General features: G+C 50.5%; 6 protein-coding genes across 6 annotated transcripts; 2 read left to right on the top strand and 4 right to left on the bottom strand.

Annotated features, from left to right (window-relative positions):
- Nucleotides 1-97: 97 nt before the first annotated feature.
- Nucleotides 98-1,158, bottom strand: FOBCDRAFT_219289 (uncharacterized protein). Its single transcript, XM_059609526.1, has 2 exons — nucleotides 511-1,158; nucleotides 98-464 (listed from the first exon to the last, which is right to left on the bottom strand). The coding sequence occupies exons 1-2, from the start codon at nucleotides 1,082-1,084 to the stop codon at nucleotides 349-351; spliced, it is 690 nt and encodes a 229-aa protein (XP_059466990.1). The 5' UTR covers nucleotides 1,085-1,158; the 3' UTR covers nucleotides 98-348.
- Nucleotides 1,159-1,280: 122 nt separating this feature from the next.
- On the bottom strand, nucleotides 1,281-4,913 carry FOBCDRAFT_179354 (Spt5 C-terminal nonapeptide repeat binding Spt4-domain-containing protein). Its single transcript, XM_054703928.2, has 3 exons — nucleotides 4,421-4,913; nucleotides 2,110-4,354; nucleotides 1,281-2,061 (listed from the first exon to the last, which is right to left on the bottom strand). Exons 1-3 carry the CDS (start codon nucleotides 4,724-4,726, stop codon nucleotides 1,463-1,465), a joined length of 3,150 nt encoding a protein of 1,049 aa, XP_054559903.2. The 5' UTR covers nucleotides 4,727-4,913; the 3' UTR covers nucleotides 1,281-1,462.
- An 838-nt stretch (nucleotides 4,914-5,751) lies between these two features.
- On the bottom strand, nucleotides 5,752-7,961 carry FOBCDRAFT_25909 (WD40-repeat-containing domain protein). The gene is made up of 3 exons (XM_031177504.3): nucleotides 6,976-7,961; nucleotides 6,336-6,927; nucleotides 5,752-6,290 (listed from the first exon to the last, which is right to left on the bottom strand). Exons 1-3 carry the CDS (start codon nucleotides 7,885-7,887, stop codon nucleotides 5,824-5,826), a joined length of 1,971 nt encoding a protein of 656 aa, XP_031048637.2. The 5' UTR covers nucleotides 7,888-7,961; the 3' UTR covers nucleotides 5,752-5,823.
- Nucleotides 7,962-9,080: 1,119 nt separating this feature from the next.
- On the top strand, nucleotides 9,081-11,434 carry FOBCDRAFT_219284 (uncharacterized protein). Its single transcript, XM_031177503.3, has one exon. It carries the CDS (start codon nucleotides 9,348-9,350, stop codon nucleotides 11,256-11,258), a length of 1,911 nt encoding a protein of 636 aa, XP_031048636.2. The 5' UTR covers nucleotides 9,081-9,347; the 3' UTR covers nucleotides 11,259-11,434.
- Nucleotides 11,390-12,208, bottom strand: FOBCDRAFT_219281 (uncharacterized protein). Its single transcript, XM_059609525.1, has 4 exons — nucleotides 12,063-12,208; nucleotides 11,902-11,977; nucleotides 11,798-11,840; nucleotides 11,390-11,743 (listed from the first exon to the last, which is right to left on the bottom strand). Exons 1-4 carry the CDS (start codon nucleotides 12,066-12,068, stop codon nucleotides 11,605-11,607), a joined length of 264 nt encoding a protein of 87 aa, XP_059464514.1. The 5' UTR covers nucleotides 12,069-12,208; the 3' UTR covers nucleotides 11,390-11,604.
- A 3,424-nt stretch (nucleotides 12,209-15,632) lies between these two features.
- Nucleotides 15,633-17,304, top strand: FOBCDRAFT_238202 (pyruvate kinase; the record flags this gene model as incomplete). The annotated part of the gene is made up of 2 exons (XM_031177497.2): nucleotides 15,633-16,087; nucleotides 16,134-17,304. 2 exons carry the CDS (start codon nucleotides 15,633-15,635, stop codon nucleotides 17,302-17,304), a joined length of 1,626 nt encoding a protein of 541 aa, XP_031048630.1.
- Nucleotides 17,305-18,000: the final 696 nt, after the last annotated feature.

Below are 18,000 nucleotides of genomic sequence, written 5' to 3'. Positions count from 1 at the left end.
GGCAACCATTTACTTGTTCCTGATCGATCTCCTGAGCCAGATGCGAAGCCATTACTCCAAGCATCTTGTGGTAGTAGCGACGATAAAGAAAAGAGCATCGGTAAATATTTATTATTCCCGCTTTGATCATGGCATCCGCTGTCAGACGGATATTAACGTCCATGTCACCAACCACCTTTCTAGCCCGTGGCGTCTTGCTTTTTCGCATCTTCCTTTCAACATCCAACATATCGTACACGTTAGATTACAATAATACACATATAAACACCATTGAACCTTCAGCAGCGCCGGCTGACAGCTTCTCTTTGAGTTCAGCATCGAGCCACAAGTCCCCATTACACTCCTCGCTCATTCTGTCCCTACACTCCCACCACTCGCCATCGCAAGCCTCTCCCTCTCCTCCCTCTCCTTATTGATCTTGGCCTGTTTCCATGGCATAACCTTCTGTTCTTTCCCCATAACAACTACTCCATATTAGCGCATCTCTACCCAACAAGCGGAACAACTTACGTCTTTGGAACAGTTCATAACCGACAACCAAGACAATCGGCATCCCAACCATGAACTTGAGCCAAAACCTCTCCAGTTGTTTATGTCTCCTATTGTAATCTTCCTTCTCCGCCTTCTCCCTCTCCTCCTTCGTCAATCCAGTCTTCTTCTTCTCCTCGGCGGCATTCGTTCTCTCCTCAGCCTGCTTTGCCTTTTCCCTTCTCTCGCTAGACGCCAGATTCTCCCTTGCATCTTGCCTCTTATCTGCATCCGCAGAAAGCTTTCCTAGTCGTGCTGATCGTGCCTGTCGTAGTTTGTCTTCTCGTTCTTGTGCTAGTTTTGTAGCCCTTTCGACCATACTCTTTGCGTTCTCGGCAGACTGTTCGGATGTTGTCAGGGTTATAGTCGTTTTGGCGGGCTTTTCACCGAGTTTAACAGAGTCAACTGGGCTTGGAACCTGTTGCCGGCGGTTGGAGGGTCGTGATGTTGAGAATGCGCATTTTGAGGTTCGATGGCTGAGGAGAGGGTATTCGAGGCGGGAGGTTCGAGGGAGGGCGCTTGATGCCAATTTTCGTGGCGCAATTCGCAATGACATTGTTTCCGCACAAGTAAACGTGTGACTTGAGCGCAATCGGTAGTGTTGAAGTGTCGCAATGTCGTAAAGTTGCTTGAAGTTCAAGATTGACGAATCCAAGAGGGAAAAGATCACCAAGTCCTTATCGATAAAGCCATAGCTTCGGCTCAAGACCTCACGTCACTAAAGTTCGATCAACATCTTGGTAGCCAAATTCTCTTCATATCAACAGTTAATTGAATTGGAGCTCACTCAAAGTTCTAATCTCACTTCAAATCTTCAATGTTAACCAGCCTTCTGCTATAGTTTTTGATTGTACAATATTTAATCTTCCAAAACGCCTTTTGCAAACCCATTTACTGCCCGCCCATGCCTTATGATCTTATTATACCCTCCCAATCAATCGTCATCAGTGTACCGAGGACCAGTGGCGGCAGGAGTCTCTGGAGGAGCATATGCTGCGGGTGTAGGAGCACCATAATAACCAGGCGTAGGAGCACCAGCCGCAGGAGTAGGAGCCGAGTCTGCTCCCCATCCACCTTGCCACGAAGCTCCTGGTGTAGGTGCGCTGATGGCCGCGGGAGTCGGTGCAGAGTAGGCACCAGGTGTAGGAGCACTCAATGCACCAGGAGTCGGGGCACCAAGACCAACACCGGGCGTAGGGGCGTCGTAAGCGCCTGAACCTCCCCATGAGTCGTTTCCACTAGCTCCAGGAGTTGGCGCAGATACTCCCCAAGCGGGAGTCTTGGATCCTGAGCCCCAGCTGTCACCACCACCGCCATATGCAGGCGTACGTGAGCCAGCACCGAAAGCATCGCCAGGAGCAGGAGTCCTTCCACCAGCCTGCCAGGCAGGTGTACGTCCTCCAGAGCCATAAGCAGTACGGTTGCCGTCGTAAGGGTTGACAGTTCGTGAACCATCAGCCCATGCGGGAGTTCGGGCTCCGGACATATCTGGGGCCTTCCAAGCGGGTGTGCGTCCACTTGCTGCTGCAGGTGCTGCATCATGTTAGCATGTTGAAACCAGCCAATTGCTGAGAAACTTACTTCGTGATCCCCAAGCAGGCACTCTTTCTGAGCTACTACCCGCCATAGGTGTGCGAGAACCGCCCTGCCATCCTGGCACACGATCACCACCACCTCCCCGCCCAGCACCACCACCATATCCACCACGGCCTCCTCGGCTAGCGATGTCAATTGTAGCTCCAGTCAACTTGTTCTTGAAGCTCAGACTATCCTTGGGCACCGTAATAGTCTTGCTCTTTGTATGAAGCTCGACCCGGGCGTGGGTATCTGTTGTATCCTTGACAATACCCAAAAGACCTTTGTAGGCTCCCTTCCTGATAATAACAGTCTGTTCAATTGCCTTATCTCGGCCAAATGATCTGGGTTGCTGTACTGGCTTGTTTTCTGTCCCGTTCTTGTGAAGCTTGAGTGCTGGGTTCATCGCTGTCAGGTCAGGACCAGCGGATGCAGCAGCGACACGACCTCCCTTGGCGGCAACGGTGTTGACCATGCTGGCCTTGGTAACAAATACACCAGCGTTCTCCTTGCTGTCGTTGGTGTGTAGGAAGACATACGAGCGATGGATGTGAATAATCTTGCCCTGTCGTTGTTGACCTGTGTACTCCTTGACGACATCTTCGAGCCTAATCTCAGAACCACTTCGGTCGGCGGCAACAGCAGTCTTTCGCTTTGGAAGTTTGTTGGCAATCTGCGATGGCATAACCTGGCGAGTGTCTCCGAATTGGTCAAGAACAACAAGCGACTCGCGATCTACCTTGACAACGCATCCCACTGTCGTGGGATCAAGTTGCACCAAATCGTGAAGAGAGTACTGGCCCAATGATCCTTGACCACCGATATCACTAGCTTCACGCAAATCCTTGCTGAATACAGTGACTTCAGAATTGGTCTGATCTGTCAGAAGAGTAACTTGATCGTCCTTGATATTGACAACCATTCCGACCTCGTCGCGGAACTTGCTGCCACCAATGACCTTGACATGATCACCAATCTTGAAGCGCTTGCGAAGAGATCGGATCGGAACATCGATTTCCTGGCCAACAAGATCACCCTCAGTAACAGTAATCGAGACGACATCGGAGTGAACTCGCATAGCCTTTCCGACAACACCCTTCTGCTCGCCAGTGTACACCTCGACAATATCGCCAGGTAGGTACGTAGCCAGAGCGTTACTGTCCTTTAGACTGTGGGCCAGAGCCTTAAGATCAAGGTTCTCGGTTCCATCTTCAGCACCTGAGGCGAATCGAGTGACTTCCTCAAGTGAGGGATTGACATCAGTGGTAATAAGTTGCTGAATCTTGATATCCTTGACCTGGAAACCATTCTCGAACTCGTCACCCATATAGGTCCATGTTCCAGCAGTAGGGTTACCCTGGATATGTCGAGGATGGCGCTTTCGTGCCTCAACCTCGCTGAAGAGCCTCTGCGGTGGTTTAGGACCAGCCATACCGAAAGGTCGCTTTCGCTTTCCATCGGCGGTGACTGAAGAGAAGGCATCGTCTCGCATACCATAGTCCAATCTGGGAATGAAACGGACACGAGCCTCCAGACCGTTCTCAGTAACATCAATGACCTGAGCAAGATCGCCATTGTGCTTCATAGGTCTTCGGAGACGAACCCAGGCTCCAGGCTCCAGAGTTGGTGTCTTGGAAACGCGGAACAGCTCAGGCATATCCTTGATATCAACCAAGATCATCTTGGAGTGAGGATACACATTGAGCATACTGTCCAATCCCTTCAAAATGTCGGTTTGACGTCGGGCCTCAACGTAGACAAATCCTTTCATGACAGAGTCAGGGCCTCCACGTTCGAACGCAGCAGTGATGGCCAGTTCATCCTTAGTGCCAGCCCTCTCTTCGATGCGCTTCATAATCGAGAAAACAACTTCTCGCTCCTTGCCTTCTTTACATCGTACGGCCCAAATGCTAGGATCGTCCACACTAGGGAGGAGCAGTCGCTTGGGAACAACCGATGCATCTCTGAAGCCTTTGCCAGAACGTCGATTACCATATCGCTGTCGCAGGATCTCTGCCTGTTTCTCGGCGTCCATGCTGGAATCTATCTCGCGACGGCGATCGAGCTCACGATGTCGTCGGTCATCATCGATACCAGTTTCAGCCATATCGTCTGGATGATCGTTTGTGATAAAGTCGCCTATCTCTTCACCCAGCATCTCGTCATCTTCGGCTTCGTCTTCATCGTCGACTTCGGCTTCGATATCGAAGAAAGCCGCTCCTCGTTCCTTTCTGCGCTTTCTGCGATGGCCCTAAAGGGGGTCAGTATTTGAAGAGCAGGCAGGCAACGCGCCCAGGCAGAATCAGAGGCTGCTCACCTGCTGGACATCGTCCTCGTCCTCATCGTCTTCCTCATCATCTTCGTCCTCGTCATCATCACGACGCTTGGGATTGTCATCCTCTTCCTCTTCTTCTTCTTCCTCCTCATCATCGTCATCGGCGTGTCGCGACTTTGATGGTCGCTCATCCTCGTCATCGTCATCATCGCGAGGCGCAGGACTGCTTCCACGCTTTATCTGCTTGTCGTCGCCATCTTGCTCCTCGTCGGACATATCGGCGGGCGCTGGGTTGAAATCTTCCTCATCTTCGGAATCGTCGAAGCGCGAAGGGTCGTGGGAGGACATGGTGGCGAGTGAGCCGCGCGACACGAAGCGTGTCTGCGATAACTGGTGAGAGATTGGTCGCTGGAGTTTGAAAGATTTAGAAATTATTAAATGCCGTCGATGCGAGAGAAGAAAGAATAAAAGGCGCTTGATGGATGACAAAGATAAATAAAGAAAGAGGTTCAAGCAACTTTGAAGTCAATGTTAGAGCTTCAGACGGCAAAATGCCGGGCCTTGTGCAATGCACAACCGTGTAATTGGTGGGTCCCGACTTGTGCAGAATTACAGTGGGCCGCTTGTGAAGGTCATTAATCGATCTCTGAATGTAAAAACATCTTGAAAGAGTTTACATCAGAAAGAAATTTGTCTTATGCTCAAATCTTGCAGAATCATATGTGCTATTTTCAAGACTCAGAGGACGTATTTCAATTGTATAAAACCATGGCTACGTGAATGCATAACCTTGATGAATCTTGAGGTGGCCTTGACACTGACGAAGATATGAATGTACTCGACATAGGATAGAGACATTGAATAAACGTCAAAGGGACTGTAGAGTGATTGGCTGGTCATTTTTTCCTTTGTCGTATATCGTGACCGTTTCAAGTCTCATGTTGTCGAGGTTCTCATGGAGGTCTATCCGAAGAACCCAAACACACCCTCGACCGAATCACACTCAAACTACTCCATCATTCATTGATATCTGGTTATAGTCATCATATTGCATATATCTTCTCATCATCTATATCTACTCCAACGCTAACTCCCACCAGCGCCGCCCTCTATGTCCACCCATTCCCAGGCTTTGCACAAGCTAGAACTCAATCTGGCCGCTCAAACTCCTCCTCATGCACAAAACCTCCCGTAAAGCGCAAGTGTCCAGGATATAAGTTCGTGTTTTTATATCGACCAGCCCAACGTTTTGATCCTGGCACCTTGAAGATGCCCCCAATCAGACTTTCGAAAACCCCCTAATGAAAACTCCAGGCTTTGCGGAATGCAATGACCATGCCCTTAACCAGCCACACTTTACATAAATCGAGTAACGTTTCTGAAACAGAACTGGAGGCTCTGACCCACGCTTTACAAATGATTTAAGTCAGTTCAGTACTGCCTTTTCACGCGACTCGTGTTCCCCAGATACCGCGTCCTGCACCGACGCCGAGCCATTCGCCGTACTCGGAGTTGGGTAGTTGAGGCACCCAGCCCAGGTTACCGATTTCGTAATCGCATTGCCAGCTAGCAACAGGGCTTCTGGGGTTCTCTTGTTGAGGAGTACCGTTCATCGGCTGGCTGGAGTTGTAAAGATCCCAGAGAAGAACTTGGCAGTCGTCGCCACCTGAAGCAAGCATACCTCGTCGATGAGGTGACCATTCGATGCAGTTGACGTTTCCACCATGACCTCGTAGCTCGAGCAAGGCCTGGCCGGGTTGTCGCACATCTAAAATGCGAATAGCGTTGGAATCTTGAGCAAATGTAGCGAGAAGATGGGTATCGTGAGGCGAAGTAGCGAGTCGTAGCAGCGGAGGAGGATTCGCCATCGTTTGTTGAGCAAGTGTTGGACTAACACGGCCACCGTTGGGATCTATAAAGTCAGTATATGATGAAGAAAGACGGACAGGCAACTCACCCCGCTCTTCCTTGCCCGTAGGCTCGTAAATAATTGTAGAGTGCTCCAAACTTCGAAGATCAAACATACGGACACTGCCGTCTTGACCACAGCTAACAAAAACATCCACACTCTTGGCGCAGAACCTAACATCATAAACCTCTTTATCGTGGGCAATAAGTTGGGTTTTGGCCGTAAGTGAGGGAATATCCCAGATGGTACATGTTGTGTCTATGCTGGAAGTAATGATGAGGCTGGGAGAAACGGTGTTCCAATCGAGAGATGTGAGAGGCGCAGTATGATCTGGTGTCTTGGAGTTGGAGAGTAACGCGAGGGGTGTCAACTTGGTGGTAGGGTTGTCGCGACGACCGATGGTGCTGCTGGGCGTAGCAGGATTCTCGTTAGGAAGAGACCACAATCGCAGGTGGTCGCCCGAAGTCGCGAGCAGGTCAGTAGACTGCTTCTGCGACGAGGGAGGCTCCCATAGCAAGCGCGTCACAGGATAAGAGTGGGTAGCTTCGGCAGCCTTGGTGAACTCGAGACTATATTTAGATGAGCCAGGTGTGTAAACATCCTGAGGTGTTGGCGTAATGTGGCTGTCGAGGATTTGGATCTATAAGAGTCAGCGATTGTATATGATCAATTGTACGTTGAGACGCACAAAGTTGTGACCATCTTCCAGGTAGCTCCCCACAGCCAGCTTGCCGGCACCATTGCCCTGGGCAGGCCATTTGCACCAGTCGAAAGCGTAAATGGCCCATGGCGCGAGGTAATTGCTTGTCCCTGGCTGAGCACTATTGGCGTCATAACCCATAGAAGCTCCAGGACCATCAGACATGCTCGAGTCGGCGCGGGGACGGATATCAGCTAGGCCAAGCGGGGTGTTGGAGATGGTGCGCTGGGATCCTGGAGCATTGTATCTGGCGGGATCGATTGGAGACATTAGATGCGAAGATGAAGCACCGCTCGGAGTAGTGGGCGTGTATGCGTGGTAGTTGGAAGAGCCATCGTAGCCAGCGGCTGGGCTGGAGCGGGAATAGCTATGAGACATGCTCAGTGGTGGTTTGCTCGCGGCGGCAGCAGAGGGCGAGTTTGAATAGTCGTGGGAAGGCTGGCCGTGCTGAGAAGGGATCTGCAGCGGCTGCTGTGAATGATGATGATGCTGTTGGTGTTGACCTTGCGTCGGCGGCTGGTGAGGAACAGACGAGGCAGTGGGAGAGGATTGCTGCATCGGCGAGGGCAAGTTGGGCGAGGCTGGGGCGCCGCGAGCGGACAGGCCACCGGCGGGTTGGAGGACGTTGGGTACCGAAGAGTTGGAGGGGTTCCTGTAGTGGAGGTTTGAGGGCGAAGACTCGAACTTGATCTGAGGAGGGTTCTCGTAGTCTTGAGGCGACATGGAAATTGGAGCACCAGTTTGGCTCAAGCCCGACATGTGCAATTCGTCGTGCTGGGGCTGGGGTTGAGGGCCGGATCCAGAGCCAGCGCCAGCGCGAGGAGCAGACGCAGATGCAGAAGACATGGAGCCCACCTGCGTCTGACGCAGTGAAGGAGGAAATTGCTGTGATTGGCTCATCGTTGGATACTTTGACTGTTTCTCGGCTTAGCAGCTCGGGGCCTGTGTTTGACGGACCTGGCCTGGGGCTGATTGACTCGGCAAGCCTCAAAGCGCGCGAACAGCAGCAACGTTGAGTGAGGATGAGTCTGAGGAGCAAAATGTATGCGACAGTGCAATACGAGGGTAGTCGTTAATAAAACCGAGGTGGAGTAACGAAGTGTCCCTTACAGCTCAACTGGCTCGCGGGCGTCGGCAGTTGGTAAGCCAAAAGATCAGCAACAGTCGCGGTGCTTGAAGTTCCCGTCGGTTCAAGCAGAAGTCCGAGGGTGAGGTTTCAGGGTATTGACCTGTGAGAGCAAGGCAGAAGAAGCGGAAATTTTGACGAGATGCAAGAAAGAATGTGACATGGGAGGCTCCTCGTTCGCGCAAGCAAGGTTTCGGTCTGGCCTGGCCCGGTCTGGTTCGGTTTGACTTGGAGAAGGGCGGAGGGGTTGGTGAAAAGTTGCCGGCTGATGGTAGTCTTTCGTTTGAGCAGAGGATTAGGCAAGCAAAAAATATTATTCTTGAAGGATTCAAATGATGTAAGGCATCTTCGAAAGTATCACTATATCTGAGTCTGAAGCTCGGCCGCGGTTTGCACTGCATTAATATGAATAACTCACTGGAGGGCGCGTGAAATTTGGAAGCTTCGAACCTCTTGATAAAACTTGCATTTGTAGATCTCTGAACCCTGGTCAGAAATGTCTACTAAGGTATATTTCGTGACCATCCGAGCCAGAGTAACTTGGGTATCACTTATGAAGTCTTCCCCAAGCAAGCTACCTAAGTAGCATCTTGTACGTATTGCTACTTTTTGAGCCTAGAGCTTGACATTGGTGATCTTGAGACATCTGGTCGGTTTACATGCAGTGAACATTACTGGTATGAAGATTACCATGACACTGAGCTAGATATACTACAAAGAATTACTCAACTCAATGAAAAGCGAGATAGCAAGTTTCCGGCGCCTTTCCATAGTACGAACTGAGCTTCAAGTTGAAGCTATCATCAAATATTCAACATATGATTTACCTTCATCACATGAAGATAAGCCCGTGACGTGGTCGTGGTACAGATCCACAGGGCCGGGGAGTGGATCGCGGTAGCTCATGGCCAGGTGCACCCCAGAGCAGGTGGGCACATGCCAACCCCAGATCGTGTCCAAAGCTTCCGTCCAGTCAAGCAAGCTTCATCAAGCTCTTCTCTTATGATCACTACCAACGACTTCAACGACTCGTCACCGCTTATACAACACCTATCACTGCATATCCTCATATACTTCAACTAATGTGAAGCACTGCGACTACAGACTCCACAGCTATAAAAGCTTCGAGCCGTGTCTATCCGAAATCGAGCGAATGTTTGCGACAACTTCAATACTGCGACTACTCTCATCATTCCCATACCCGATCCTCCCGTATCTCTATTTATAAGCGAACATGTCTTCTCCCTCTATCCTCGATCGTATTTCCAGTCCAACCCAGCGACTCCTCAACAACCCACTCCGTAGCCCTCCTATTCGAGAAGTCAGCGAGTATGACTTAGACGAGCTCGAACCTCGAAGTGAAGACCCTCTCTTCGACCAGGAACCCCCACGCCCGAGACTTAGAAAGACGGCCCAACCTACTTCTACCACATCGACCCGGCGATCTTCATCACCTGCTTCGTGGGACAGCAAGCATCGCTATGAGAATTCACCTTCTCGAAGGAGGTCGAAAGTTATCTTCGCAGGACCACCACCTCCGATCGCATCCTCAGTCTTGATTAACCAAGATCCCGCACAGCAATCAGTCTCCCCGAATCATAGCGATAGCGGGCGAGGGTTTGGGTTGCTTTCGCCAAGTCGCTTTGGGTTGAGTGACAGCCCGAGCCAGAAGCATTTAGATAATCGCCCACGACTCGACTCGATATGGAGAAGCTTACAGCGACGAGAAAAGGCTTTGGAACGAGATATTCAACAACTTTTAGATCTTCAAGCTTCAGGCTTGGTTGCTGGTAGCGGAGATGGGGGTTCTGAAAGCAACTTTGGAAGCGATACTGGTACTGGGGAGAGTACTTTTTATTCGACGGCTACGTCGAAATCACGAATGATAAATTCATTACATATGCCGGTGCGCTCTGCGCCAGATGGAAGTGTTATACCTGTGCGACAACCCGCTCCAAGCAAACCACGCGGCCTCAAATCAGCTCGAGCTGGTCTCCAGCGGGCCATGGCTGCTTTATCAGACTTGAAAGCGGAGGAGAACTCGCATCTGAACACGGCGCTAGAACAACGAAAGGACGCTCTGGCATACCTTGACAAAATGAGCAAGAGGAGGGACGATATATATGCTGAGCTTCATGCCTTGGAAGACGACGAAGAAGAACCTTTGGGCCAGGAGCTCCGTGAGCTTGGGGCTGAACAGCAGGCCTTGGATCACGACATACGAATTCTAGAAGAGAAATTGATTGCAATGCGAAATCGGCGTAGATGGGTGCGAGAGAAGATAGAAGATGTTAAGAATCGACGAGAGGCTGGCCTCAGTGGGTACAGAGCTGCTGGTCGAGACGTGGACACAGAAGTAAAGGCACTGATACAAAGACCCCCTGTTACTCCGTTGGATATAGATGCTCTCGGCGCAGGTGCAAAATCTCGGTCTAAGGAGAATACTGATATGCTGCGAGGTACCGAGTTCTTGCAGCTCAGACCAGAGCGCAGGACGGTAGAAATGGCTAGAACGTGGTGGCAAGGAGAAATCGCTGTGCTTGAGCGTCGCAAGACCCAAATATCAGAAGACAGCCAGGCTTTGATTGAAGGCTCCGAAGTTTGGTCTGAAGTTACAGGGCTTGTCGCACAATTCGAGGCGAGATTGCGGGAACTGATCAAAGCCAGTCAAGCGGGAGATGCTGACGAAGAGCCGCAACAAGCCGCGATACGAGATCAGTTGTCCCAGATGGACAATGTTGTTGAAGAGTTGGGAAAGCGATTGCAGCTGGCTGAATCAAAACATTGGAATCTCCTTATATGCGCGATCGGCGCAGAGCTGGAGGCGTTCCTCGAGGCCAAAGCACTGCTGAGGAGAACGCTCGGAATAATCCCAGATGAGTCGGTCACTACAGAGGATCATCCTGAACATAATGGAACACAAGACAATACGGAAGGGGAACCCCACGAGAATCCTGAAGAAAGTCACGATGAGAGCGATAACGAAGTTCCCGCTGACTTGTTGGTATCTCGGTTTGAGGACCACGATCGTGATCCTCCGGACAGCCCTCAACAACAGAGCGTAGTGTTGAGACGGGTCAGCTCTGAGGACGAGGTTCCAGCTGAGTTTCTGGCAGAGCACAAAGAACAAACCAAGATCGACTAGGAAGAAGAGTTTGGGACGTTGATTAGGCTTATGAGTAATGACACGAAGGGATGGGTAGGTTTAAATAACTCGGTTCAGGTTGTTGGTTATTCCTAATGCAATTCACGACAGCAGGATAGAAGCTCATGGCCTTAATGGAATATCAGTATCATTGATCCAATTCACATGCATAGTTAGTCATATATCCGAACGCCTATCTGAAAACCGAGCGCGTCGAACACGTATCAGGTAACTTTGGCCATTTCCTCCGCGCGATCGTTAAGTCGTTTTTTAAGTCATTTGCAGTTGTAAAACTGAGTGGGAAGTCCATGGTATCGATAGCTTAAAAGGGCGTCGTCCTAGTCGCTCATCGGGTTCGCTCAAAGTAGCCGCTGGAGCCTGCGATCGCGACGGATTGATCCATGACCCATTCTCCGACGCCGAGGTATCTATCGATCCAGCCGGTGAATTCCTTGTTCTCGCCGGCGACCTTGTCGGTCTTGAAACTATCGTTTGCTGTTAGATGTGTCGGAGAGTAATTCGGAGGGTTTAAGGCTCACGTCAGGCCGGTAGATCGCTTCATGCCGGCGAGGAAAGCCGAGACTATTGCGGTGTTAGTTTTGCGCTGTCGTGGCGACAAAGAAGGGAAGTATCTTGGACTTACAGAGAACGGCGTCAAAGGCATAGTGTGTCAACCGTCCGACCTTTGACCAGAGCCCCAGAGTCAGCAGGTTGAGGAGCTGTGAGAGGAGTCTTTAGACTTGCCAGGCCTCACGGGCAGAGCTCCAGGGGGGAACAGGGGGAGAGGAGAGAGAGGGTACATACCACCATGATGTAAGTGTTTGCAGCGGAAGAATTGTAGAGTGTCGTTTGGTGTTGGATGATAGTCGCGGTGTGAAGCGTCGTGAATGGAGTCGTTTTCTGGATCTAACCTTGGTCTAGCTTGGTCGTCATGCGACACAGACACAGCCGCGGCGGGAACCAGGCGATAGTGGAGACTCCGGCGTGCCGGCGCCGAAAGCTCCGGGGTAGAGCCAAATCACGTGTTTCTCATGTCTGTGACAGACTGGGACCCAGGCATTTGGATATGTTACAAGTGGATGTGAATGGTGGATGTTGCAATGCAAAACATTGTGAGATGTTAGACGTCTCATGAGATGGTATTATTGGCATCTGTATCATGCTCTTCTTAAAATAACTAGACTCGAAATAGAATGGTAGATCTGACTTCGAAATATCCCAAAGCGGATATTCCTGAGGAACCCCTCAAGGTGTAAATAGCTCAACATGCTTCATCTCGAGATTCACATTCCCAGCGGAAGCTCCTGATATGGAAATGCGCCTGGATAGAATCGACGGGGCTCAATAATCATGTTGCATCACAGCACGTTGCCGCCGCTAGTCTCGTAGTCGCCGGTCAAAAGCAAAACCGCTTGTTCGCTGGCATATCGGCGTTATTTACAGGAGAACCCACTCACAACTGTTTTTTCCCTTCACCTCAACGTCTGGCGGTCCAGACGCAAGAGGGGTTCAAGGGTCCAGAGAGACATCGCCGAGTGCATCGCCGTGTTCTATCCCAAGAAGAGCAAAGACGAGGAGGGGGGAGTCATGAAGCAAAATCCCTCACTCATGAGGGATCCTCTTTTGCAGCAATTGACCCCCGCGCCGCCAATCTTTTCTGACAATCATAGTTTTTACCCAATGGGCTTGGTATCTATCGATATCTGAAAACAAATGTCGTTTAAAGTGCCGTTTACTCAATGCAATGTGCTGTGTTTGACATATTACTCGCGCTTATTGGTGAGGGAGGGGCGGCTGGTTTTTTTTTTTATTTTTCTGTTGAAACGACATGTCGGTCAGCTATAGTCTAAGCTATGCGATCAATTAACGTTAGTCAGGAGATGGGGGTCTATCTCAAGAGCTGAATGATAGCGACTCAATGGTGATCTCCGCGGCCATGATAGAGGTGTTTGAGTGGTATATTCCGCCAGGAGAAGGACGGTTGGAACCGACGTCGATGGCTTGGACTTAGGCTGAACCAAAAGCCAAGAAAAAAGACGTTGAGCTCAAGGGTTGATAGGTTGAAACGATAGATAAGACTCGTTTATTCCCTCGCGTCATAGACATGACTCTGCTGAAGATGTAGGCTAAAAACACTTGTCATGGCATTCATCGACAGTAATGTCTTGCCTAAACAGGAAGAGGATAATAGGAAGCGAAGTTGATGTGTATCATGCCAAGAGGTTTCTTAGCAGTATGCAATACTAAGACAAACCTCAACCCAATCGTAGCAGCATGCCTGGTAAGTAATTGACTGATTGGTCTTGCATTTCAGCCCAATCAAAGTTTGATGACTGTTGTTGAGACGTTACGAGCTCAGGTGAGGCCAATGCTTCCAAGGTGAGAGGGCGATACTTTATTCGTTAGAAAATTAGGCGCTTTCTGACTCCAACTCTGTTGGCACCATCGAAATACCCTGCCACTACTCAACGAATTGGTATTGAGTCAAGGGATGAGGTAACCCAACTACGGTGAGTATTGAGTGGCGGGGGGTTGGCATTTGTTTGCGCGTTTCATGACACGGCCAATGTACTTGATATGATAACCCATTCTGAGATTTGGCTAATATGAACGTAAATCACTAAGTAATGGCAAGGCAAGGTACAGATAAACTACCGATTTGGGGTTGGGAAGAACAGTTCGTAGAGGGGAGAGCTACTGTCGGATGCTGCAGTAGCGGGCGGAGTGCTTTGCCCCGAATATGCCGCTGTAACTTAACGATGCTGATGGATGGCAAAAGCAAAGCCACCAAACACCCAAGCGCGATAGCGGGGTCGAGTTTGGTGGGGGAACAGAAAATAGCTACGCGACTTTGACGAGGGCGGGCAAGACATTGGCTTCAGACTGGAGATTCTGACAAGGTTATCATGAGAATATATAGAGTTATATTACTTGGTCTTCTTTAAAATAAAAGTGTAGAGCATCGTGAGCATATAAATCAACTCAAAAGCTAATACATACACTTCAAGGCCTGTAAGCTTGCATCTCACAGGAAGCGGGGTGCAAGGAACAGCTCCCCATAATTTATGAACCAGATCGCCAGAAAAGAAAAGAAAAAAAGAAAAGGCGAAAAAAAAAAAAGCTCTCCATGTCTCAACCACAGCGAGAGAGCTCAGACACTTTGACCAAAGCGGGCTATGAATTCACCGTACTAAGTACATCTGAGGCAAGTACTCCGTAGCGCTACTCCATGCTTGGCTCTTACCCCTCCAGTCATGATGGCTGTGATTTCTCGGTGAGGTACAAATCTTTGTTGATTGGGGAGGCAAGAGTAAAGTACCCCCTGAAGGTTCGCTGTACCTTACTGAGCTGTACTGCGCTGTGCCAACTGGGCTCTCCCGTCTTTTATTATTATCATCATCACCACACCAAATTTCTTCCTCTCTCCCTCTTCTTCTCTTTTCTTCTTCCTTCTCATCTCTCAACCTTTTTCTTACCAACGACAAAAACAAGATTTTAGTACCATCCCGCCCCCTTACGCTTCGACCTTTGAGAGCTCCCTCCATCGAACGTCGTCAATAAATAATACCAGGAAGAGTGCGCACGTTCCTCTGCCTCTCTGACCACATCATCCTTCTGGGTTATTATCGTACGGTGCAACATTCGTACAACAAAATCCATATACTTCTGTAAGTCAACATGCTGCTGCTGCTGTTGCTGTTGCTGTTGCTGCACATGAATGGAGACGACTGCTGTGGCTTGGGCCTTTTGGGGTTTGGTCTACCGGCCCTCCAAAATGATGGCGATAACGATATGGAGGTGTGGCATATACCCGTCTTTGCAGATGCGCTTCTGGCTTTTGGGTTGCAGTAGCAGTTCAGAAACACTGGATTCCTTGCGACCCATCAACAATACGAAACAAGGTGTCGGGTTTGGACTCGGTTCTTCTGGCCCGATTAGCGATTATCTGACGATTCTGTACTCGGCCCATCTATTGAGCTCATGGGTCGTCTTTTGTCCTTCTCGCCGACCAAGCCAGCCAGACTGTGTCGCACCGACTGCTCTGTCCACCGAGAAATGCCACGCCCCATTGCTATCGCCTTTCCCACCACGTCACTTAACGTCAGATCAGATCCACGTTAGCCCCATGTACTTGCCTATAGCTCACGGATGCATCCCTGTTGGCCTGCATAGCAAGTGCCCGCAGAACGACCTGATCTTTCTGCTCTGCTACTTGTTGGCTGCTGATATCAGTTGATTGAGAGAGACATATATTTCCCGTCTTCCCCAACTGTTCCGGGCTGAATTCCTCACGTCTTCATTCTTTTGCAGCAGAGCTACCCCGCCAAGCTCATCCCGCCCACTACGCAACATTTGCTAACCACTTCTTTCACAATGGCTCAGAAACCCTCACACAAGCATTCCAAAAGCGTCATGGCTGCTACCGCTCAGGACCACCTCGAGTTCGGAGGCAAGATCTCATGGCTTGCTTCCCTCGACACCGCTTTCCGACCTCAGCGCAACTACCGCCGCTCCTCCATCATCTGCACCATTGGCCCCAAGACCAACTCTGTTGAGGCCATCAACAAGCTCCGAGATTCCGGTCTTAACGTTGTCCGCATGAACTTCTCCCACGGATCATACGAGTACCACAAGTCTGTCATTGACAACGCTCGTGAGTCCGAGGCTACCCACGCTGGTCGCAATGTTGCCATTGCTCTTGACACCAAGGGCCCCGAGATCCGAACGGGCAACACTCCCAACGATGAGGATATTCCCATCACTGCTGGCCACGAGATGAACATCACCACCGACGATTCTTATGCCACTGCCTGTGATGACAAGAACATGTGAGTACAATAAAACTGGTGTTACTCCTAAAGCTAACTCTTGAAGGTACGTCGACTACAAGAACATCACCAGCGTCATTGAGCCCGGCCGTGTCATCTACGTCGACGACGGTGTTCTCGCTTTTGACGTCCTCGAGATCAAGGACGAGAAGACTATCCGAGTCAAGGCCCGCAACAACGGTGCCATCTGCTCCAAGAAGGGTGTCAACCTGCCCAACACTGATGTCGATCTGCCCGCTCTTTCCGAGAAGGACAAGGCTGATCTCAAGTTCGGTGTTGAGAACAACGTCGACATGGTTTTCGCCTCTTTCATCCGCCGCGCTCAGGACATCTATGACATCCGTGAGGTTCTCGGCGAGAAGGGCAAGCACATTCAGATCATCTCCAAGATTGAGAACCGACAGGGTCTCAACAACTTCAAGGAGATCCTCGAGGCCACCGATGGTGTCATGGTTGCCCGTGGTGATCTCGGTATCGAGATTCCCGCTGCTGAGGTGTTTGCTGCCCAGAAGAAGCTCATTGCCATGTGCAACCTCGCTGGCAAGCCCGTCATCTGCGCTACTCAGATGCTCGAGTCCATGATCAAGAACCCCCGCCCCACCCGTGCTGAGATCAGCGACGTCGGCAACGCCATCACTGATGGTGCCGACTGTGTTATGCTTTCTGGTGAGACAGCCAAGGGTAGCTATCCCTCTGAGGCTGTCAAGGAGATGCACGAGACTTGTCTCAAGGCCGAGAACACCATCCCCTACGTCTCCCACTTCGAGGAGATGTGCACTCTCGTCAAGCGACCTGTCTCCACTGTCGAGTCTTGCGCTATGGCTGCTGTCCGTGCCTCCCTCGATCTCGGTGCCGGTGGTATCATTGTCCTCTCCACCTCCGGAGAGTCGGCCCGCATGCTTTCCAAGTACCGACCCGTGTGCCCCATCTTCATGGTCACCCGAAGCCCCACAACATCTCGATTCGCCCATCTGTACCGTGGCGTGTACCCCTTCCTGTTCCCCGAGACCAAGCCCGACTTCACCCAGGTTAACTGGCAGGAGGATGTCGATCGCCGAATCAAGTGGGCCGTCAACAACGCTCTCCAGCTCAACGTTCTCACCCCCGGTGACACCGTTGTCGTTGTCCAGGGCTGGAAGGGCGGCATGGGTAACACCAACACCCTCCGAATCGTCAAGGCTGACCCCGAGCACCTTGGCATTGGTCAGCTTCAGTAAAGCATAAAAGTCTCTTAAAGATGAACCCGGAGTGATGGGGAATTGTTTAATGCGAAATTAGTAATGATAGACAGGGCAATGATTGTTTCCAAGGTTAGGGTACTGGTTTATGAGTTCAGAATCACGTAAAGGAATAAACAGGGCAAGTCCCTTTGCATCATATCATTTTCGTCTGTGAATTGTGTCCTCCAAGCGAGTAAGTCACTCATCATAAAGGAAACATTTAGTAGACTTGATATTGCGGAACACTACGGATACCAGGCCGACATCCCGCCGTATAATGTCCAGTACATCTCTCGCCTCAACACATGTGTCCCTAAAGACCCGCCTATCCGAAGTCTTCTAGCCCACACATGCAGCCAAGGATTAAAGGGCTGAGCTATGGAAAGACCCCGAGCTAGGGTCCGGATCTCTCGATTCAAGGGTACATTGCTTACCCCTGACGATACGATATATGATGAGATGGGTCTACGGTTCTGTGGTCCGCGTACAAAGGTGTGGTCTGACTTCATAAAAGGTCGGTGATAACCGATTCTGGCATGATAGTGATGATTGAGGTGAATAGTCGGTCCTTCAAGATGAGCTTTTGATACCGTGCTGGGATGGTGAGGTGGTGAGATGGGTGCCCAGGGATGGACGAGAGCTTTAGGACCCTTTCTGATGGACGTAAATGATTGGATAAGTTCGCGATAGCTT

This window comes from Fusarium oxysporum, chromosome III (assembly GCF_013085055.1).
Source record: "Fusarium oxysporum Fo47 chromosome III, complete sequence".
Taxonomy (NCBI): domain Eukaryota; kingdom Fungi; phylum Ascomycota; class Sordariomycetes; order Hypocreales; family Nectriaceae; genus Fusarium; species Fusarium oxysporum.
This window is presented reverse-complemented; position numbering and strand designations above follow the sequence as displayed.

Coding starts and splice junctions, on each gene's coding strand:
- FOBCDRAFT_219289 (XM_059609526.1), bottom strand. CDS start 1,084: ATGTCATTGCGAATTGCGCCACGAAAATTGGCATCAAGCGCCCTCCCT. Junction 465..510: donor TTATGAACTGTTCCAAAGAC/GTAAGTTGTTCC, acceptor AATATGGAGTAG/TTGTTATGGGGAAAGAACAG.
- FOBCDRAFT_179354 (XM_054703928.2), bottom strand. CDS start 4,726: ATGTCCTCCCACGACCCTTCGCGCTTCGACGATTCCGAAGATGAGGAA. Junction 4,355..4,420: donor ACGAGGACGATGTCCAGCAG/GTGAGCAGCCTC, acceptor GACCCCCTTTAG/GGCCATCGCAGAAAGCGCAG. Junction 2,062..2,109: donor GCCTGCTTGGGGATCACGAA/GTAAGTTTCTCA, acceptor AACATGATGCAG/CACCTGCAGCAGCAAGTGGA.
- FOBCDRAFT_25909 (XM_031177504.3), bottom strand. CDS start 7,887: ATGAGCCAATCACAGCAATTTCCTCCTTCACTGCGTCAGACGCAGGTG. Junction 6,928..6,975: donor TGGAAGATGGTCACAACTTT/GTGCGTCTCAAC, acceptor TGACTCTTATAG/ATCCAAATCCTCGACAGCCA. Junction 6,291..6,335: donor TACGGGCAAGGAAGAGCGGG/GTGAGTTGCCTG, acceptor CTGACTTTATAG/ATCCCAACGGTGGCCGTGTT.
- FOBCDRAFT_219284 (XM_031177503.3), top strand. CDS start 9,348: ATGTCTTCTCCCTCTATCCTCGATCGTATTTCCAGTCCAACCCAGCGA.
- FOBCDRAFT_219281 (XM_059609525.1), bottom strand. Junction 11,841..11,901: donor TGCCTTTGACGCCGTTCTCT/GTAAGTCCAAGA, acceptor ACACCGCAATAG/TCTCGGCTTTCCTCGCCGGC. Junction 11,744..11,797: donor AAGCGATCTACCGGCCTGAC/GTGAGCCTTAAA, acceptor AGCAAACGATAG/TTTCAAGACCGACAAGGTCG.